General features: G+C 42.8%; 1 protein-coding gene across 2 annotated transcripts in view; it reads left to right on the forward strand.

The window, feature by feature from the left end:
* Zfand3 (zinc finger AN1-type containing 3) overlaps positions 1-22,440 on the forward strand; it is a 203,349-nt gene that overhangs the window by 135,468 nt on the left and 45,441 nt on the right. The window contains exons 3-4 of one of the 2 annotated variants that reach the window (XM_021186522.2): positions 1,839-2,021; positions 18,551-18,616. In XM_021186522.2, the coding sequence (XP_021042181.1) occupies positions 1,839-2,021; positions 18,551-18,616 (249 nt within the window). The remainder of the gene's footprint in view (positions 1-1,838; positions 2,022-18,550; positions 18,617-22,440) is intronic. The other variant, XM_029471010.1, reaches the window with a different exon arrangement.

Genomic DNA, 22,440 nt, shown 5'->3' on the forward strand with positions numbered 1-22,440 from the left:
TCCCAGTTGATTGATCTCCTTTCAGAAACTCATCCTGCTTAGATGGTGAGAATTGCGGAAAGTGAGTAGCAACAATGAAGTGGATTAGCTGATAGATTTATACTTTTGAGTATACCATTAACAGCACTGGTAGAAAGCAAGGAGTGCTAGTCCTGATTTCCTCATGTGTGGTAATGGAGTCTAGCTTTCCTGTTTATTTTAGAATTATAGAAAAACAAGTTTTGCAAACTTTAGTCCCTGACCAGAAGCAAGAAGCAGCAGCTGTCTGTGGACCCTTGGTTATCACCGCCTTCTGGGGCAGCTCTAGGACGCCCTGTCACCTTCTGGGGGGTTCGGGGGGCGGTTCTTGAGTCTTCCTGCTTCAGTCCTCTCTGGGTGTGGATCAGGAAGCAGGTACTGCATGAAATAAATGTGCCGAGCCATGCTCTGAGGCAGGAGGGCAGGGGGCAGCAGGGAAGGTACGATGACCCGGGGGCACAAGCATTTCCAGTTTCTTGTGCCTGAGTAAAGTTGGTATCTGTCTGTCTCAAGGATTTGAGGACTCTACTAGGTTCCATTTCAATGTGTACTAGATTCTATTCCATGTCGTTTCAGCCTCGTAACATTTCCTGTTGTATGGTATATGGTTGTGGAAAGACACTAACCTTTGACATAGGTGTACTAATAAGATGGTATAAAAGTTTATATATATATATATTTGGGGGGGGGGTTCAAGACAGAGTTTCTCTGTATAGCCCTGGCTGTTCTGAAACTCACTCTGTAGACCAGGCTGGCCTTGAACTCAGAAATCCACCTGCCTCTGCCTCCCGAGTGCTGGGATTAAAGGCGTGCGCCACCACGCTTGGCAAAAGTTTTATATTTTATAACATGCAAAGGGCATTATTTTATCCTATTTATATAGCATTTTCTTGGTAATTGACATATAATAATACTGAAATAAATCATTTTTTAAATGTCAAAACACTGAGTAAGAAAGTGTCTCTATCATACTGAATGCACGTTCGTGTAGAACTTGTTGCTAAACCATTCGTATAGGACCTGCTTCTGGGTTGGGGTTTCATACATAGCAGAGCAGCTCCCTCACTGTGATCTACTAAAAGTCAGCCCTCAACACAAGAGTTTGCAAAAAGAGGGGAAAAAGAAAAAGAAAAAGAAATTGTCTAGGAGATATATACAGGAAAGAAACAGCACAGGACTGGGTGGACTTGACCTACTGGCCCCTCCCTGAGTCCTGGGGTGGGGGGCACTTCCCATCCATGCCTGCTCTATGCCTGGGGGCAGGAGCTGTGTTGTCAGCTTGAATTGAACACTAATTAGAAAACCAACCTCCTTGTGTTTTTATGTCTGTTGTAAACTAAATGCAGCCCATTTCTTTTCGCTGTTGTGGTCATTTCTTTTACATCTATCCTCATTACTGATAATATATGTGCACTCACTGATTTTTGCCATTTTTAATGTGTTTTTTGTTTAGGGTGCTATTTTTTTGTGCTGCTATTTTCCTTCTGACCTCTCACCAATAGGTCTCAATCTCCCCCTCCCCTTTCTACTGATTACTCTTGAAGAACATCTTTGTGTATTCAAAGTTCAGTATTAAAATCAATCTCTATCCTTATCTGAACCACAGAGGGTATTAATATATAACTTGAAAGTTTAAATCATGCCCATGGTTTTATGTTTGTTTTTTCATCAGTCATTCACTTCTGCGCTTTGCTTTTAGTTACCCACAGTGGCCTTCCTCCATTGTTTCATGTGACTCTGACCCTAACATTAATGTTTTCTAGTGGCTGCTCTGATGTAAGGGCTGCAATTAACCAGTTTTCTTACCCTTTTTTCTGTAGATTTTCAAAAGAAACAACCAGATGATGATTCCACCCCAAGTACAAGTAACAGCCAATCAGATTTGTTTTCCGAAGAGACCACCAGTGACAACAACAATACCTCTGTAACCACGCCAACTCTTAGTCCCAGCCAGCAGTCGCTCCCGACAGAACTGAATGTAACTTCACCGAGTACAGAGGAATGTAAGTATCTGTGAGAGTCGTAGAGCAGCCCAGGAGCATCAGCGTGAGAGCCTTGCTCAGGAAGGCTTAACTCAGATTCTGTATAGACAAGTGTGTGGGTGTGGAATGCTGTGCTGTGCAAGTCAGTAAGTGCAGCCACTCCAGAGCAGGTGAGGTCTTCTTAGGACCAGCCTTCCAGCGGTTAGCAGCTCTGCCTTCACATTAGAACCCACTGGGAATAGTTAAAGAAATCTTTTTTTATTACATTTTTGAAAGACTTGTGCATGTAGGTGAGGTGCACTTGCATGGTTATCATAGAGGGCAGAGGACAGTGTGCTGGAGCCAGTTCTCTGCTTCCACCAGGATTGGAACTCAGGTCATCAGGGCTGCATGACAAGTGCCTTTACCCATGGAGATATTTCACTAGCTCTCCACAGAGGATTTAACAAACAATTTTAGTTTTTTATTATCATCCTTGAGCCTAATTTAACTCTTCAAAGAGAAGGAAGCTCAAAGATTCAGCCTTTAAAGTCTGTGGAGAATTCTGCTGTACAGCAAGCATTTAGAATCACCAGTCTTGGGAACGTCAACCTGACCTAGACTTAGATTGAACTCTTGCCTCTGCTAACTGGCCTTGACTAAGTTTACACTTAGGTAAGAAAACACAGGCTGTGGGAAGAAAGTAGGAGATACTTTATTTTATTCGTGTTTAATATTTTACTGCGTGCATGTGCGAATGTGTGTGTTTTGAATATGAGGATGTAAGCGAGTAGGTATGTATTTCCTGTTAGGCTAAGGGACCTGGGGATTGAACCCAGTTAGCCAATCCTGTGTATAAGTGCCTCTATCTATTGAGCCATACCACTGGTCCTCTTGCTACCCTTGTATGTGATACATAGTCGTTATAATGCTACAATGATTTCTTGTGGGACACAATGTAACTCATAGTATTTGCCTCTTATGCTTTCCTTAAGGTTGGAATTTATGTTTCAAGCTTAATGGCTATTTAGAAATGTAATAGTTTAGGCTATCAAGTCTACTAATTTGGGGAAGGTTAGCAGGGAAAAAAATATTTGTTTAAATACTTTCACATGTTATTGTATTCAGTTATATTGAGAATATAAAACAGAAGATCTTTAGAGAGTTTATTGTTTAGCAGGGACATTTAATTTAAATCAGAAGATGGCAAACAGGAGTGATTATTCCCCTTTTTCCTCTCAAAGCAACACAATGCTGAGAGACTGAGAGGACTGCTAACATCTTATATTGCCCAGGGCAACTCTACACTGGAAGTGATCCAGCCCAGTTCTGCCGGGATGCTGGGGTTAGAAGCCTGACACATTCTGTGTATACTTAATGTTAGTAGGTCAGCGTTTGTAGTAAATGCTATTGAAAGGCACTGGCTCACTCAGAAATGGTATTGAAGACAGAATGCTGTGAAGAGACACTTCACACATGTAGTGTGAACTGTGGAGAAAAGCTGCCTGGAGTTTCTCTTGGCTAGTGACTCTTCATTCATGGAGAATAAAGTTGGAAAGTTAATGATTACCAAGCTTGAATGAATGTCCAGCCAAGCTACTGGGACTTTGAACAATAGCTGTGGTTCTAATGAAGAGACAGTGATAGTGTCACTGTCCTTTTGAAGGAGCAATCTGACAGTATTGTGAACAGGGATAGGTTATAACATTCCAGAAAAGGAGATTTTAATATTATAACTTGTTTAATGGACCTAGGAAGGGTGTGAAAATCATTTCAGAAGAGAAGAAGGATGTTAACAGCATGTCAAGGAAGTAGATAATTTAGCTTCCTCCTTTCTAGTTTGGATGGCCTTTCCTTCCCTTACATAGTTGCTTTGGCTAGGACTTATGTAGAGTGCTGTATAGAGGTAGCAGTAGAGTAGAGAGCCTTCTTTTCTTCTTTCAGATCCTAGAGAAATGGATTCAACTTCCTCATTGGTTATGCTGTTTGCTGTGTGTTTGGCACATATGGCCTTAATTGTGTTATTGTATAATCTTTTCTATATGCCCCATTCATCAGAGCTTTTATTGTGGAAAGTGTTTATTTCTCCTGTACTTTGGGAGTCTCATTCACTAGCCCAGTTGGTCTCAAGCTCATAACAGTACTCCTGTGTGAGCCGCCCCTGAGAGCTGAGGTCTCGGGGAGAGCCGCAGTGCCTGGATAGGATGCTGTGTGTTACTGTCTTTTCTTTGTCTGCTATCCCTTTTCTGCTGGTGTGGTACACAGATTCACTCACCGACTTGCCAATCGTGAACCATCCTGTATCCAGGAGCTGGGTCTTGTTCATAGTTTGTAACCATTGTGGGGTTGAGGTCGCTTGTATTAAGAAAATGTATGGGTTGTTTTTATCAGAGATAGTAATTTTCCTTTTTGTGTACCTGTCCTTGTCTGCTTTGGTGTTGAGGTAATATGATCTTATACATGAGTTTGAGAGAATTCTTCCCCTTTAAGTTTTTGAGGTGGGTTACAAATGTTTGGTGTTGTCTTCTTTTAGAGGTTTGGTAGACTATGCGGTGATGCCGTCCAGTTCTTTTTTTGTTACTAAGTTTTGCTGGCTTACAATAGGTCAGTTTAGATGTTCTATTTTTTCATGGTTTAATGTAGAATTTGATCATCTTCTTTGGGTTTCCAGATTGTGGGTGAGTAGTTATTTGTAACTATTTGAACTATTTGTAATAGTTCCCGGTGATCCTTTGTATTTCTGTGCCACCTTTTAATGTTTCTGATTTTATTTATTTGACTCTAATTTCCTCCCTTATTTTTATTATTGTTGATTTTTTTTTTTTAACTTTCTTGTACTTCTCCCACCCCCAACCTACAGGTCTTAATTTTGTTTCTGCTTTGGTTCCTCCTTTCCTTAATTTCCTGATAGGTTTTTTGTTTGTTTGTTTGTTTGTTTGTTTGTTTGTTTTTTCCAGCTCCTTAACTATCCTTTTAAGTCGTTTGTTAGAATCAAATCTTCTCTCACCTGAGTTTGGGTTTAGCTCTTATTCTATTGTTGTCCTGTTTAGTTTTGTGTCAAATTGACACACGTTAGAGTCATCTGAAAGAAGGGAGCCTCAACTGAGAAGATCTGGCTGCAGGGCATTTTCCTAATAGTGTAGCAAGCTCCTGGGCTGGTGGTCCTGGGTTCTATAAGAAAGCAGGCTGAGAAGCCGGGCGTGGTGGCGCACGCCTTTAATCCCAGCACTCGGGAGGCAGAGGCAGGCGGATTTCTGAGTTCGAGGCCAGCCTGGTCTACAAAGTGAGTGCCAGGACAGCCAGGGCTATACAGAGAAACCCTGTCTCGAAAAACCAAAAAAAAAAAAAAAANAAAGCAGGCTGAGCAAACCATGGAGAGCAGCGCTCCTCCATGACCCCCTGCATCAGCTGCTGCCTGCAGGTGCTTGCCCTGCTTGAGTTCCTCTCCTGGTGTCCTTTAGTAAAGGACTACAATGTGGAAGTGTAAGCCAATAAGCCCCTTTCTATCCAGTTTGCTTTTAATTGTGGAGTTTTGTTTATTTAGTAGTAACCCTAAATGAGACAAGTTGTTCAAGCTGACATCAAATTCTTGACTTTTCCTTTAATATATGACATTATTCCCCAGTTGATGCTATGAGAACATTGTTGAGCTGTTCCTAAATTTTGGCTGAGATGTCCTTTGCACCAGAGATTTAAAAATGGAGGTTTGGGGTGGGGTGTTGAAGGTAAATCTCACAGTGAGCCTGGACTTGTCTCATATTTGTGGTCTTCTGCCTCTGTCTCCTGAGTGTTAGAACTGTAGAAGAAAGTCACCATTTCTAGGTTCTAATGCCTCTTAACATGTCCTTTATGGCCTATTGTTGGCTCTGGCAAAGTCTGAGCTGCTCTGTGCACTTTGCTACCAAGTAGATAAGCTTTTTATTTGATTTTCCAATTAAATTTCTAGTAATCTGTAAGGGGAGCCAGTTTACCCCTTTTCAGATTGGCTTCTGTCGTAGGACAGATATTGGACAGAACAGGCCAGCAGCTTCCAGTAAAGTGTTTGGAAAATATTACCTATTAAAAATATTTTATGGTTTCCTGCTGGGCTGGTTTTAAGTGAAATATGGAGGGCGATTTATTTACAGCTCTCTCTGTATGTGCCTTTTTCTTCTCTTTTCTCTAATGAAGCTTGAGGCATCAAGCCGTTTATCAGAGATAATTATACAACAGATGGAGCTTTTCTGATATATAATAGTCTCAAAGTGGAAGATTCTCTCCCGTAATAAAGAATGCCCAAACTTTAAATGTCTCTTGATTTTAATTTAAGGTTTTTTTCCTCTAGTACATTTATTTATTAGTTCTAAGGCTGGTTCTACAGAGCTTGCTGCTTTCACTAGGGCCTTGTTCTCATAGATTGATACTTTGCAGTGCAGTCGGGATGCCCGTTAATGTGCTTTATTGAATCAAATAGCTGTCATTCAGGAGTCATTGTGGACCATCTTTAAGTCAGTTCTTGTCTGTATGCAGGACTTGAGTGTTTGCGTATACAGACTATTTCTGCTCTACCTTGTTGAAGTTCCTGCAGTGTCAGTTGACCTTTAACCTGTCAAAAATAAGAGCCAATCAACGTGCAAGCACCATTTGCAAGAGCCTCACCTGCTGCCACAGTTCCAGGCAGTCGCAGGGACTATGACTGCAGTTTCAGTTTTTGGGTTAACAGAATGACATATTTGCCTGTTGATGTTCTTTTCCTGTTTAGCCTTTAGGCTCAAGTACTCTGATAATGTCTTTGTTAAATATAAACATAGAAAATTGTAGAAGGGAATTCTCAAACTTTATATTTTGTGTTGTCCTACTTTTTCCTGCCCGGGAGTCCTTCCTTTCCCACTTGACTGTGCTGCCTGCCTGCTCACACCATAGTCTCTGTGTGTGCTGCCTGTGGGCTCATACCACAGGCTTGATCATCAGGTTGGCTGCTATGGTTTACAGCGTTTAAGCCAAAATAGACAATTAGTGTATATATCAACAGCCATGCAACTCTAAAACCGTTCTATTGACAGTTTTACTGCAGCTTTAAGACTTCTCTTCTCTTCTTTTCTTTTTTTTTTTTTTTTTTTTCCAAGACAGGGTTTCTCTGTGTAGACCAGCCTGACCTCAGAACTCAGAAATCCACCTGCCTCTGCCTCTCAAGTGCTAGGATTAAATGTGTGTGCCACCACCGCCTGACAGCTTTAAGTTTCTATGCCACTATTATTTATGTTACTCTCCTTTTTTAAAAAAAGATTTACTTATTTATTTTACATATATGAGTACACTATAGCTGTACAGATGGTTGTGAGCCATCATGTGGTTGCTGGGAATTGAACTCAGGATATATGCTTGCTCCAGCCATGGGCCATGCTCTCTCCAACCCCGCTCTCTCCGGCCCAAAGATTTATTTATTGTTAAACACTGTAGCTGTCTTCAGACACACCAGAATAGGTGTCAGATCTCTTATGGATGGTTGTGAGCCACCATGTGGTTGCTGGCATTTGAACTCGGTGGGGTGTGGGGTGCATGTGGAGGCCCCAGATGGACACGGGGCGTCTTTTCCAGTTGCTCTCTGTCTTTGTTTGTTGAGAGCTTTGTTACTTGAGAGTCATGGATCCAGAGCTCACCTGTTAGCTAGTCCAGCTAGGCAGCTTGATCCAGGTTTCTGTCTCTGCCTCTGTGAAAGAGCCGGCCTTATAGGCAGGTGCTTAACAGCACCCAAATTAGAACTGGGCACTGGGGATCTCAGCTCATGCTTGCACGGCAGGTTCTTACTCACTGAACCAGCCATCTCCCCAGCCCTAAGTTTGTAACAATCAATTTTAATTTTTTAACCACTTTATTTTTTATTTATTCATTTCATTTGTTTATTGACATCCCAAATGCTGTTCTCCTTACCAGTCTCTCCCTCAGAGTCCCTCCTTCCCACTCCTCCCAAATTTTAATTTTAAGTTACCTGTAGTAGTGTTTATAGTTCCTAATTTGCCTCTGTGATCCTGTATGTAGTTAACTGGAAAAAATTTAAATCTGGGGAGATGCTGTTGCCAACCCTGTTTTTATAGGACTGTATCCATAACCTCTTCTCGCTTCTGCTATTTCCACAGTACAAAACAACCTGCCAGATGAGTGCCAGTGGTGTGAGGTCTGAGATGGGATTCTCTCGCTGACTCACCACTTGCAGTGCGGGCATCCAGGTTGTTTTTTAAGTAATACTTTACTCTTTGAAAATGGCATGCACACATGCATTGTATTGTGCCGTATCTATTTCTCACCCCCTCCCCATTCTTCCTTCCCACCACATTGCACTCCTACTTTCATGTCCTCTCAGATTCTTAACTTTGTGTCAGATTTTCTCCCAAGCCAGCCCCTAGTGTGGCAGTCTGCCTGCTTCTGAACCCAAACCACAGCTTTGCTTTGCCCAGAATTCACCGGGCACTCACAGAGCCATTCAATTCATGCTCCCTGTGGCCAGCTCAGAATCATTTCATTTATGCTGACTGTTTCCATTACGGAACTCCTGGACTACTTACCTGTGACACTCATTCTCAAATTGTCTTTTATTGTTACCTTTAGGCTTGGCTTCTCATCTCTCTCTACCAGCTTTGAGACCAGGCTCCAACAAGCAAAGCCTCTGTTTTATACTGTTCCCCTCACCTTCAGAGCGCCTAGCATGGTGCTTGTCTGGGCAGGGTTCAGCCAGTTTTTACTTTAAATATATATTGCTTTACTGTCAGTTTTTATACTCTTTAGAACTACTTTATATGCTTGGGCAGTGGTGGTACACAACTTTAATCCCAGCATTCAGAAGCAAAGGCAGACAGGTCTCTTGAGTTTGAGGCCAGCCTGGTCTATGGAGAGTTCCAGGACATCTAAGGCTACTCAGAGAAACCGTGCCCCCCCCCCCAAACAAACAAACAAAAAAAGAACTAACTATTGCTTGAATTCTCAATAGCTCCTATTTAACTTATTTAATGCTTAATGGTAGAATTTAGTAATCTCAAGGCATAAGAATTTTGAAGTTTGTGTGTGTCTTTGTGTGTATTCATCATTTTGAAGTGACATCTGTCTCTTCGTGCCTGTCTCACTCTGGGTAGGTAGCCATCTGCTTCTTGTCAAGGAAGTTTGTATCCATGGTCTTAATTTTATCTTCTGAATTTCTCCTTTTAAGTTTCTTTTCTGCAAGAGAGAAGACTAGAGAACTTCTAATATTTACTGTCCAGGGTCTCTAAGGCCTGAAACATAACAGGTTTGTTTCTGTAGTCTTCCCTGACAGCAGCTGTAAGATTGTCCACTTATTGCTGATCTGACTCGGGTTCGAAGCAATCTTGTCACTGTGAGTGCTTTGCAGATTCAGAGAGGGACTCAGAGTTGCCTTATTAAAAGCTCTGTGCTTGTCTGAAGGTAAAGGCCACAGTGAGCAAGCACGTCATGTCACATCAACACAGCCTTTGCAGCTGCCGTGTTTTTGTTTGGTGTAGGTACAGGAAATGGCTGGCACTGATGACCTTAAGGTAATCCCATGCTTTATTTATGACAAAATGTTTGGCTGAAAAGGCATAAGAGAGGCATCCACTTGATGTGCTAGAAGTCACATTTTAACTAGGCAGAAATATATTTTGTGTTTATTCAGTTCTCTGAAAACAGCTGCCAGGATCAAAACCAAACCAAACCAATCAACCAACCATATAGCTTTCTGCTTTACAGTCATCTCCGCCGTTGCTCCATAAGCTGCTTCATGTTTCCATCACTAGAGTGATAGACATCGCTTTAGTGAAGGGCTTTTAAGATTTCAGAATACCAGTGCAGCCCTTTGACTACATAATTCAAATTGTGACATTCCCAATTGCTAATGGCAAAGAGAATTCCCTAAGACCTGGCGGTGTGGCCTGTGTGCAGCAGGGCCTTTCATACAGAGACACTTGGACACACTGCCAGTACTAGTGCAGTGGAGGGACTGAGCAGTGAGGTAGAGAAGCCCTGTTCTTGGTTCCTTTTTAAACTGTACCAAGACAGCACCTTTGGTCTGGATAGACATCCTTTCATTCTTCCTGAAGCCTCTTATTAACACAAGGGACTCAGGTCACTTCCTTTTCCGAGGAGGGCAGCTCTTTGTAGTTCCTATTGCAGATAAGATTTATGAGAATGCTCTTAATACTTTTGTTTTTCTATGTTTATAAGTGTTTTGCCTGCATGTATGCATGTGCACCATATGCATGAAGTGTTCTTAGAGGCCACAGCAGGCATCAGATACCCCAGTATACTCCAGTTAATGGTTGTGAGCCGCCACTGTGTAGGTGCTGAAAACCAAACCCAGGTCCTCTGCAAGAGCAGTCAGTGCTCTTAACCTCTGCGAAATTCTTCCAGCCTGTTCGATTTTTTTTTTTTTAAGAAAATGAAACAAAACAATTAAAAAAAAACAAAACAAAACCGCCCAATGCTGAGTGTCACCATCAGTGTTACGAAAATCATGCTTGTATTGATGGTAGAAATGCAAATAATCAAATCCCATTTGGGCCTTAGTTAAGCCTGTAGAATCAGAATCAGAGCCTAAATTAGACAGATGACAGTCCCTGATTTCATATCCATATTAAATGTACTTTGTTATGAGGCAACAAAAGCAGTGTCTAAAATTAGAAAAAAAAATTAAACTTTCCTCAAAGGGGCTTTGGTTTTGATCCCCAAGATGACATTCATTGCTTCTTGTTCGGAGGCTTTGTCACGTTCTCATCTGGAAGAACTGATGCTGCACACATTGCGCTGCTTACCTGCAATGAGTGGCCCTGTGAAGCACTGTGGTCATTCTAGGTAATGGCGGAGCCAGAGTGTCTAGGTTGAGATTGGTGACTGCATTCCTGTCACTCAGCTTGATCTCTTTACATGTTAGCATTCTTGATTAGTCTCTGCCAAGAGTAACATGAGGGGCTTGTCTTGAAAGGAGGGAGGGAGGATTTGAAAGTCTAGCAACTTGAGTTCACTGTTGTCTTCCGTCCAGAAGTTGTAACCTGTGGTCTGAGGACCTGTGGCGCCGTGTCAGAGTGCCTTCTGTCTTGCAGAACTTGAATGCTACCCTTTAAGCCCAGCACTCTAGGTTATCAAAATACTTGTGTTTCATAAAAGTAGTTTTGTATTGAGATATAACTTTTTTATTTAAGCGAAACATTAATGTCTTTGTGTGTTTAAATTTTAGATAAGTTCTCAGTCATTAGAGTAAGTGTAAACAAAAGCTCGGTCACTTTAACTGTAAACAGGTTACTTGAGGACAGGGTTTAGGAACTTTCATGTTAGAGCAACATGTAAATGTGGTTTAAAACAACAACAACAACAACAACTGTTTAAACTACTGTGACAGTTGTATCTATTGGATGGTTTTTGGCTTGAATTGTTTTCATCTCAAGTAGAAAGGTGTTTGAACACTTGTGTGCGAGGCACTTTGGTGCTCTTCCGGCCAGGAGAGAGCATGGCCTCTGATCCTAGTGCATTTGCCTCCACTGCTCCATGGAAGGACCCAGGAGTCTTCGTGTGGAGAGCATTCCTGATTTAGGTTTGTTTCATGGGAAGGTGTTGTGGGAAAATGTCATTTCTAGTGAGCAGACAGTGTTGTAACTGCACACATATTCACTTTGTTTGTGGGGATGTCCAGTCACTCATTACATCTTCATGGTCACTTGTTTTTTTGTCAGTAGCTGATCAGTTCAGATCCAGTTATGTAGATAGATCAGGCACATTCCTGCTGATTATAGTGACTTGTGAATTGCAGCTGTAGGGTGATGGTGATGGGGGTGGGGGGTGGGGGGTGGGGTGGGCACGTCTTTTCTGAAAGGGCATTGTTTCTTCCGCAGTCTAGTCTGCCCCTGCTTGTTACCACTGTCAGTGCTGTGCTATTTCAGAACCAGCATATATGTGTTGAAGGCTTTCAGGGGGGCACTACTTTATTACTCAAGAAATTGATTTGAATATTTTATAAGTTTTTGTTTTTCACATGACCATAGCAATGTAGAAGTTTATGTTTGCATTGCTCGGCCTCCTCCTTTGAAAAGCTTCATCAGCAAACTGAACTCGGAATCTCTAGAAAGGGGAGAACATTGTGGCTGTTGGCTCTGTCTGAGGTCATCTTTAGAATGGAGAAGTGGGCTGCTGGACCATGGACAACGTGTGGATAGTGAGGGAGTGAGATTGACCAGCTGCTTAGAAATGGAGGATACATTTCTAATAAGCCCACAGGCCTTTCGTTGGGAATTAATTAGACACTGTTATGTAAATGTCATGTTAATTAAGCAAGAAAATTGAAGTGTTGTAAATCTGCTCAAAGAGTGGATATTTTTGTGTATTAATGTTTTGCAGTTACCTTGGAAGGGCTGATAGTAGAATATTTGATTATTGGGCTTCTGGCAATTTTAGCTGACTGACTCCTTGACAGTCCATTTTTTTCTAATTGATGTGCTTTAGCGCATGATTTAACTACAGGCGATGAAAGCTGGTTGAACCAGGAGCCAAAAATAACCAGCCGTGGTGGCTGTTTTAACAAAACCATTTAGAGTACACTGTTGGTCTCTACTGGGCGATAAAGGAGAAAGGCTCTTTTTCATATTTGTTTTGCCTTGTGTTTTGAGTGCTGAAGAGCGTTGCTCATCAAGAGTAGCTGTCCACTATGCCCGTGCTTTCTACTCTCCTGGTCGGCTGTGCAGTTGACTGCACTATGAGGTATCTTGAGCATGGCTTTTTTTACATACTCAACAACTCTAGGAGACTGAAAATTTTCAGAATTTTGCTCTTCACTTTGGAATGTGAGTGTTGACAGTTAATGGCATACCTTTTTTGTAGTCCTGATTTTTACAGGTTACAGTAGTGGCTGTCAACATAAGTCAAGACTCCTTTGAGGGTCGAGCGACCCTTTCACTGGAATTGCCTAAGACCATCAGAAAACACAATTCATAACAGTGGCAAAATTGTAGTTACGGATTAGCAATGAAAATAATTTGGGGTCACCACCACATGAGGAACTGTATTAAAGAGTTGCAGTATTAGGAAGGGTGCGAACTTCCATGCCACAGTGAGTGACTGGGTTAGTTCCATGTCTTCAACCCCAAGAACTGAAATCAGTAGTTTTCCCGGAAGAACCACTGCTGTGTTGGGTATACTGTGAAATGTCTGCTTGTTGGGAACACAGCTGAAGTCACCATTTCATAGTGTTCTTGACATGTCACATGTCAGTGTCAGCTTAGAAACAGCCCTGGAAGAAAAGGAAAAAATATGCAGACTTCCTGATTACAAAGCTCAGGCAGGCTGCCCCAAGCATTCTTCACTTGTAAATTACAAAGGAAGTGGAGAATGATGGCAGTTTAGAAAGGAGTCCTCTGAGTATAACATCAAGTGCAATATGCTAGTCTGTTAGTAAACTCCTCTAGATAATGAAGAATCTTGGAAACGTTGGTTATTCACTTTAACTAAGGAAATAAAAAAGCATACATATCGGTTTGCCTGGCAGTTGAGGTTGATTTTGTGAGACAGGTCCTTGCTGTGTAGCCTAGGCTGATCTTCAACTTGAAATACTCCTTTGTCAGCTTCCCAAGGGCAGAGATTGTGGCCATGAACTACCTAGCAGTTAAGCTCGGGAATCATTTGTGTCCCTGAAAGCCTGACCTAGGGTTTTGTTGCTGAGAGAAGCGCCATGACCAGAAGCAAGCTGGGGAGGAGATGGTTTGTATGCCTCACAGTGTTGGGGTTCATCACGGAAGAAAACCAGGACGGAAGCACACGCAGGGCAGGGTCCTAGAGGCAGGAGCTGATGCAGAGGCCGTGGAGGGTGCTGCTTACTGGCTTGCTTGACTTGGCTTGCTCTGCCTATTTCTTTAAAGAACCCAGGGCCACCAGCCCTGAGAAAGCACCACCCAAAATGGGCTGGGCCCTCCCCCATCAGTCACTAATTAAGAAAATGCCCTATAGCTGGATCTTATGGGGGCATTTTGTCATTTGAAGTCCGCTCTTTTCAGATAACTAGTTAGTGTGTCAAGTTGAAATAAGACCAGCCACCACAGAGCCCAACATATTAAACAAGAGACCTTGTGACTTTAACATATAAACACTCAAAGGCAACTTTCTGAAGCTGCTACTGTACAGTGTGCAGATGTAACAGCCAATGGCAGTGACTGTAGCTTGTGCTGTGGCCATCACTTCCAAGCCTCCTGGTTTCCCAAAGAGCATCATGTTCCTAGAACCTAGGTGCTCTGTGTCCAGCGCAGAACTTCCTCCTTTATCTATAAAAAGGATCCTCTGGGCTTTTTAGTGGGACACACTCTGGTCTGTGCCAGCGTCTGGGCTCCCATCTTGGAACTCTGAGCACTAAAATTAATGCCTTTTTGGCATCACTAGTTGCCATGAGCCTCCGTGGATCCTGAGGTCATGATTTTAATTGCCCTGCTTATGAATGTATTTACTTTGTTTCTGGTCTTCACTGGTGTCCCCCAGAGTCACACACTCTGTACTGAGTATTTCATCCTGCGTAGAACAGAGATGGCTGGAGTCAGCTGAGTTGACAGTGGGGTAGGCACAGGTGCTATGGTGGAGTGGACACCTTTATTTTGACCCTTGCCATCAGCTCTCAGTACCACCTTGTTTACTGGAATCACATACAATATTTTTCTTGTTGTTGATAGAAACCCTTCCCATAATTATGTATATTTAACAGTTGGTTTGTAATTAATTGTATAATAGCAAATATTATCCTCTTTACTGGATAGTTGTCCCTCCCCACCCCTTCAAGGCTGTGTGGTTTGGCTGGGTGGTGGCACACACCTTTAAGCCCACCACTTGGGAGGCAGAGGCAGGCAGATCCCTGTGAGTTCCAGGACAGCTTGGTCTACACAGCAAGCTCTAGGATGGTCAAGGCTACACAAAGAAACCCTGTCTCAAACAAACAAACATAACAAACAGTGTATGTGGTTTAGGTGACACATAGTTAATATAGGACACATGGGATGCTCTCAGGCTTTTGATCTGTGTTTTAAAGTGTTTCATAGGTTACTGTCTGTCAGAAGAAGTTCTCCATTTATAATGTTGCCCAATTATCAAAGCTGGGCCATATTATCATTGCCAGTCACTCTTGTCAGTGTCTGGTGGCTCAGCTGTGCTAGTGTGTGTGTGTGCTTTACTCTAATGGCGTGAATGCATTGGACTGGGCTGCTGGGTTAACAAGCTCCCTGGAGAGCACTGCTGCAGCGCTGCATGCTGAGCTGTGCTCTGGAGCTATAAGGTTATTTGCATTTTTTTTGCCAGAACCTACTGAGATTTATTGACTAGGAATATTTTTTAAGAGATAAACTCTTAACCTTCAGGTGAGGTAAAATTTCTTTCATGTGATAATTACCTGGGCATTTGCAGGCATTGGGTGTTTGTTCATTCATGAGTTCCAGACACTTTTTATTGTTCTGGTTCCAGTACTTGTCCCTCCTCCTAGTTTTCCTGGATGGCTTATTTGATGTCCTTTAAGAAAGTGTTCTGATACACTCTCACTGACTTCTCCACCAAGTCTCCAACCTAGAAGTGTACACAAGTCTCCTGCTCATCTGACTTACTCCATAAAGAGTTCCAGAGTTAGCGCTTAGGTACCTGTGTCTCAAACAGTTATTTTATGTCTGTATGTTTTTCTTTCAAGTGTACATATACATATATATGTATATGTATAAGCACTGTATATGTGCCTACAGAGGCCAGAAAGAGGGGATTGGATTCCCTGGCTGGGAATCAAACCTGGGTCTTCTGAAAAAGCAGCAGCTATCGTCAAACCCTGAGCCATCCCCAGCCCCAGGAGTCTGTTTTTATAGGGTCTCAGAATATGTTCTAATATTATAATCAGATAGTTGTTATATAATTCATTCTAATACAGCTTGAACATCCATCTTTCATCTTGTAGCTTGAGGTCCTTGCCATCCAGGGAAGTTAGGACAGGAAGTCAGGGCAGGAACCTGGTTGCAGAGGCCGTGAGGGAATGGTGTTTACTGACTTGATCTTCGTGGGTTGCTCACCCCGCTTGCTTACACCCTCCAGAACCACCTGCCTAGGGTTAGTGCCACCTACACAGTGGGCTTGGGACCTTCCACATCAGTCAGTCATCAATACAATGGACCTCAAGCTTGCCTGCTGACTGTTATGGTGGAGGCATTTTCTCAATTGAGGTTTCTTCTTACTCAATGACTCTAAGTTGTGTCAAGTTGACATAAAACTACATAAGACAGTGCCCCTCATTCAAACACCCAAAGTGTTCCAAAGTCAGACTTGGGAGACAGAAGAGATAAATCTATATTTGACCTCATGTCCTGGGCCACTAAAATACTGTGTTCAGTTAGCTCAGGGTATGTGTACAGGGTTTGGGTGAAGTATAATGGAATATGATGTTCAGTCTTGGGACTGCCTGTCCTCAAGATAACTTTAGGTAATATTCCAAAACCCACGAAAAACAACCAACCAGCCAACCAACCGACCAGCCAACCAACCAGCCAGCCAGCCAACCAACCAACCAACCACCCAACCAGCCAACCAGCCAGCCAACCAACCAACCAACCAGCCAACCAGCCAACCAGCCAAACAAACCAACCAACCAGCCAACCAACCAACCAACCAACCAGCCAATCAACCAACCAACCAACCAACCAGCCAAACAACCAACCAGCCAAACCAACAAACAAAAAACCCAAATACAAAACATTCTTGATCCTAAGTATTTTGTATAAAGGATTCTTAGCCTGTTCCATTCTTTGAGGTCCCTTTATATTATACCTCCATTAAAAGGTTTTAAAAATCTATTTGCTTCCCTGATTTAATCCACCAGCTCATGTTTTAACTCCATGAGTGTTGTTAAATGTCCACGGTGATGAGACCCAGCAGAAAGCCTTATTGCAGAGATAGTTTGCCATGAGGTCGCTGGCTTTTGACAACTTTTTTGTTCCTTTTTGTTGTGAGAGAAATTGGGATGTTGCCATTGACAACACACAGCAGAATCCACGGGCGTGGGCCACAATGTTTCGGGGCCCTAAGTCAGAGTGTAGAGCAGTCTGGAGAAGATGGACCCATGTGGGTGGCTCACTTTCAAAACCCAGGAGCCCTTCTGAGCACCTCGGAGTTTACTGTATTTTGTTTTAGTATATTTCACTATATTTCTTTGGTGAAGGTGGCATTTGCAGGAATAAACATTCAGTTGAAATACTCTCCCCTGCCTTCTGAGAGACCTTTGGAATTTTCCTAATTTTTCTTGCCTCATTTTCAAATTCTTGCATTTTCCAGGTGATGTTGGTCAGTAATGCATGCCCTTCCCCTTGACTGCATGGAACCTTCATTACCTGTTCTGTGCTCTGGCACTTGATTCTTTTCCATGCAGCCACTTACTGCTGCTGTACAGATCCTTAAGTTCATGCGTTCTGTCTTCCCGAGTAAGCTGCCGACCTAATCTGTGCTTACACCGTGGGGGTGTGAGTGCTTTTGGAAGCGAACAGCACACTTTCTTGGTTCTTTCTTCCCTTGAAGGATATTCCTTCTTGTCTTACGCCTTGTGAGGGTTGTTGGCATTATGGCCTTGGTAAGGAAAGAAAGGCAGGGTGATGGCACACTTCCCAGTTTGGATCCTCAAATCCCTTTCCCCATGACCTTGCAGACACTGCTTCCAGCAACAGGTTGTGGAGCTCTTTCGTCTTTCCTCCTCTTCAGTGAGTGATAAAGCTGTCTGTGTCAGTCACCCGACAAGACTTTTCAGAATATCAGGTAGCGCTGCCTGTCTGTCCTCTTCTGTTCTCTTCGTTTGTTGTCACCTGTGTTGCTTTCCCAGGACAAGCTGAACGTTACTGACTTTCATATTTGTACAGCAGCTTCTTGTCTTCCAAGTTGGGATGCCATCATTGAGAGGTGTTGGAGGGTAATCAGTCCCAGCTTGGTGTTGTGTTGCTAGGCCTTCTCCTACAGAACACTTTGCAAGCTGCCTCTGCTGACTAAGCTCTACACCGTGTCAGATCTGCGCCCACCAAGACCCCATGAAGATGCATCAGTCACACTTCTTAGAAGAAAACTAAGTGTTCTCCCTTGATCAGCAGTGTTTCCTTTATATACTCAAACAATCCTTAGGTCTTTGCTATTCCTTAGGGAGTAAGTGCACTTCTGTGAGGCCAATTTTACAGTGGATTCCAAGTACAGTAACCACTGAGATTTTAAAAGGCCATATGCCTCCTTGGTTGCTTTGTGGAAGAGCTCAGCTCCCCCACATTTGGGTAATTTCTTCTCTCCTAGATCTGAATTCTAGTTAAATTTTTCTTTAACTTTTCAGCATTATGCAAGACTTAAGAATGTTTTATGAAAGGCACATTACATTCTGTAGAAAGACTGGAACTTTATAGAGCTGATTGCTAAGCTACAATATCAGCACTTTAGAAGACTGTATGCATAGTCATCTCCTTCCTGCTACGACTGCCAGCATGTCTGCAGGGGGAGCCTGTCCTTTGTCGGCTTCTCTTGTTCATCGTGGCAGCCATGGGCATGTGGAGGGTACCTGACTGATGTGCCTACTCTCTTGTTTTTAGGTGGGCCCTGCACAGACACAGCTCATGTCTCATTAATCACACCAACCAAAAGGTCCTGTGGTGCAGGTATGTACACCATCTTACCTGAACTCTACCTAGAAATTAGCCACTGGTTCTAGTTTGGTATGTATACCCCAGGAGATTGTCTAATTCTTTGCATCAATTACAAAATGATGTATTTTGTACTTGAGATTGGGTAGAATTTGGCTAGAAGTGAGAGAGATGTTGCTAAGAGGCATGCCTCCTGCATAGTGCTGTCAGCTAGGTCCAACAAAGTGGGTATCAACATTTACCAACTTGTTAAGACCCCAAGGATGCTAAGATATAAAACAGGCATGAAATACAGAGTATTGCTCAGTTTGTCTAAGTTCTAGATTTCGTAAAAACAATGTTTAAATGCTAGGTGATGAAAGCGTAAAGCAGCTTTATAAGGAAGAAGATAGCGACTTGCTACAGTGTCTCAGGAGCTTGTAAAAGTTGTTGACACCAAAGCTTGGGCTCTCCTGAATGCAGTCTTTTTGGAGGGACAGCTGAACCCTACCTACACGGCTCAGTCATCTGTGACATTTTTATTAAACATGAAGTCATGAATCTTGTAGACCTTTAAAAAGCGGACCTAATGCCCATGGCTCCCTTAGCCTATAGCTTAATTTATTTTAAATGGTTTGCCTTTCTTGTAACGCTACCTACTGTTTAAAATATCTCAAGGTTTGTATTCATATTATATTGTTTTCCAAAGGTCACAGTTGAGATGTTCTTCATAACTTAATTCAGTCCTTTTAAACTCTCAAACAGAAGCAGCATAAACTGTTTGCGTGTGCAGCTTAAAGCCTCAGCTCCTGTGAATACAGTTGATGAGGACTTGACGCACAGTGACTCAGAGCAGCATCCAGGTGTGGATGCTTAAAGAACATGATTTACTGTTTTCTTCCAAATGGCCATCTTTGAGGCAGGGGTGTGTGTAATCGTCCTGGCATGCCGTCATTACTCCTGTGCACAGTGAGCAAGCTCTGCCAGGAGAGGGGTTTCTCTGCCTGATGGAGGCACAGAACAGTTGCCTGGGGTGTTGGGAGACCAGCTCTGCAGGTGGTTCTCATTATGAAAAGGATGGTGGGTGCTCAGGACACTGTGGATTTCCTAAGATGACTGATGAGTAGTCCGACAGGACTTGAATGTCAGTCTTGCATGCTCCAGTCTGTGTTGTATTACATTACACTTTACGTTTTCATTGTATGCTGTTTTGTTTTGGTTTGTTTTTTCTTTCTTTCTAACTTACAGTAAGAAAGCTTGTCATTGATTAAAATTTGGAAAAACAAAAACACAGATTTGGTAATAGTGTTTAGTAATGTACTTTATAAATGCTATTTCTAAAACTAGGTCAGTTTTTTTTTTTTAATTTTGCTTCTTACAAAATGTGTGTGTGTGTTTAAAGTAAGTTGACATTTTAAATTTGTTTATCATCAATAAAGTGGAATGATAAGAATTTCTCACAAGGTCAGTGTAACAAGAGGATTATTTGTAGCTCACAGTAGATATTGAATAGTTCATTGTTGTTATTTATAACTGTAGTAGTTATTTTTTTAATGTTATCAAAATACCTAGCCAGAATAAGATAGGAAAGAAAGATTTTTTTTAAGTCCAGTCCAGCAAGGAGGCTGTAAGGTGTGGGGCAGAGCCTTCTGCCATAGTTACAGCAGCACCAGACACACACGGGGTTCCATGCTCTGAATTCAGCAGCCACCTCAGCTCTCAGAGGGGCTGTGAGTGGCTTTTCTTTAACCATAGCTCTGTAATTCTTGAGTTCTGTGTGCCTATAAAAACCAACACCAGTGGATGGTGCCAGGTTCTGCCAGCTTGGGAAGTCGCCAGGCCCCCTCTTACCACAGCTGATAGTCTGTGCTGGGTGGCTGTAGTCTGTGCTGGGTGGCTGTAGTCTGTGCTGGGTAGCTGAACCCTACCTACCTGGCTCAGTCTTCAGGCACTCATTTTAATGTCAGTCTCTAAAGAGTGTGAATTTGCCTTTGTCACTTTGGAATCTTTGATGAATGGAGCCTTGCCCTCAAAGCATCTTTTCTATTGTGTCATTTCCTTGTGAGGGTTTTTTCCTTTAATGATTTTTAACCCCTCCCCCTCCTCCCTTTTTTTGTTTTGTTTTGTTGAGACAAGGTTTCTTTTTAGTCTTGGCTGCTGTGGACCTCTATAGACCAGGCTGGCCTTGAACTCAGAGACCTGTCCACCTCTGCCTCCTCCTGCTCCTGGCATCCCTAGTGTAACTGCCTGGCGTTCCCTGCTTACCAGCTGTCCCTGTGCTGATCAGCCTGCCTCCTAAGTTGCTGGGACTAAAGGTGTGAACCAGCACCACCAGTTGATGGTGTTAATCACCTCCATAGCTCAGTTGGTCCCCAGTTCTAAACAGTGTCGTGTTCTTTTTGCCAGGCTGTGCCTTTATCACATCCTCCTGCCTTTTGCTTTGTTTTGTCTGTCTCTGATTTTTCACTCTAAACCCACTGAATGTAGTGAGCAGTGGCCACACCACAGTGTGAGTGTTACACTCTCTTGAAGTTGCCTGTGCCAGATAAATTAATCTGTTGGTTTGTTCGTTCTTTTTTTAAATCAGCCTCTTTCGAATATTCAGGACTCAAGCAAGATGTAGTTAGATTGTTTGACATAATGTTTGTGGTCCAGTTCCCTGCAGAGTCCCATCTGAAATCCTGGGAGCTCAGTCATTACATCTCTCCGTTGGTCTTAGACTTCCATCAGAATGGCCCCTAAAACTCTGCTGGCCCATTCTAAATTCCTCCCTACTCCTTTTCAGAGCAGCCCACAGTCTCTTGTTCTGCATTACTTTCTCACCACCGACCAAATGCCTGTGAGAAAAAGATAAGGGAGGGAAGGCTCATTTTGGCTCCCTGTTTCTGTAAATGTCAGTCTCCCATGGTGGGAGGCTGCGGGAGAGGACCCTGGCTGCTCTTCCCATGTGCTGGATCCGGAAGCAGAGTTTAAGGCAGAATCAGGAGCCTGGAGCTGTAGCCTTCAGAGGCTCACCTGAGTGACCTGCCTGCATCAGGCAGGCCCCACATGCTGAAGACTCCATAGACTCCAGAATGGCTTCCTGCTGGGAACAAACCATCAGAGCATGAGCACTGAGGGTCTTCATCTTGAAACTGTAAAATAATGTGTTCTGTGTGCTGTGACACCCAGTCTTTATATTTTAATAAGATGTAGTTAACGAGAACTGTCCATGCTCAGTGTCATGCTCAGTAACTGCATGTGCTGGCCACCTTTTTTTCCCTTCATACTAGGAACTGAATATTCTGTTTTCAGGTATGTGAATGATACAAGACAGTTGAGTTCTCAGACATTTCTATGCCTCTGTGTAGGTGAATGGTGACTTAGCTAGGAAATGATTGCAACTTTCTAGTATAGAAGAGAAGCATCTCCTGAGAAGCTGATAGAGGTTGAGGCTTCTCAGCATGGGCATTAAAGGTTTTAAGTCAGTGAGGTCTGTGCTGCAACAGGCAGTTGTGGTTAGCCAGACTCTCCCACTGAGCCTGACTGGAGGACAAGGCTTCTGGACTTTGAGAAGTAAGTTAAGGATTTGCTCTGAAAACTGCAGTTGATGCTGCCATCTTTTCTCTTTCTCTTGTTAACTATCAGCATGTTCTGATAATTTTGCTTCTGAATCATGTTATTGCTACATGACTGGACTGTCCTTTTAATCTTTATATCTAGGTCCTTAAGAATAGGGTTCATGCTTCTAGCATCCACTCTGCTGTGTCTCCCGAGGATCTCCCAGACAGATAATGCTTGTGCTTGAGGGGAGTAAGCACGCACACGTGCTGCTGTTTCTTCAGAGCTGTAGCTTGAGACCTGAGATCCAGGAGATCCAG

The sequence above is a fragment of the Mus caroli genome, chromosome 17 (assembly GCF_900094665.2).
Source record: "Mus caroli chromosome 17, CAROLI_EIJ_v1.1, whole genome shotgun sequence".
In the NCBI taxonomy this organism is placed as follows: Eukaryota; Metazoa; Chordata; class Mammalia; order Rodentia; family Muridae; genus Mus; species Mus caroli.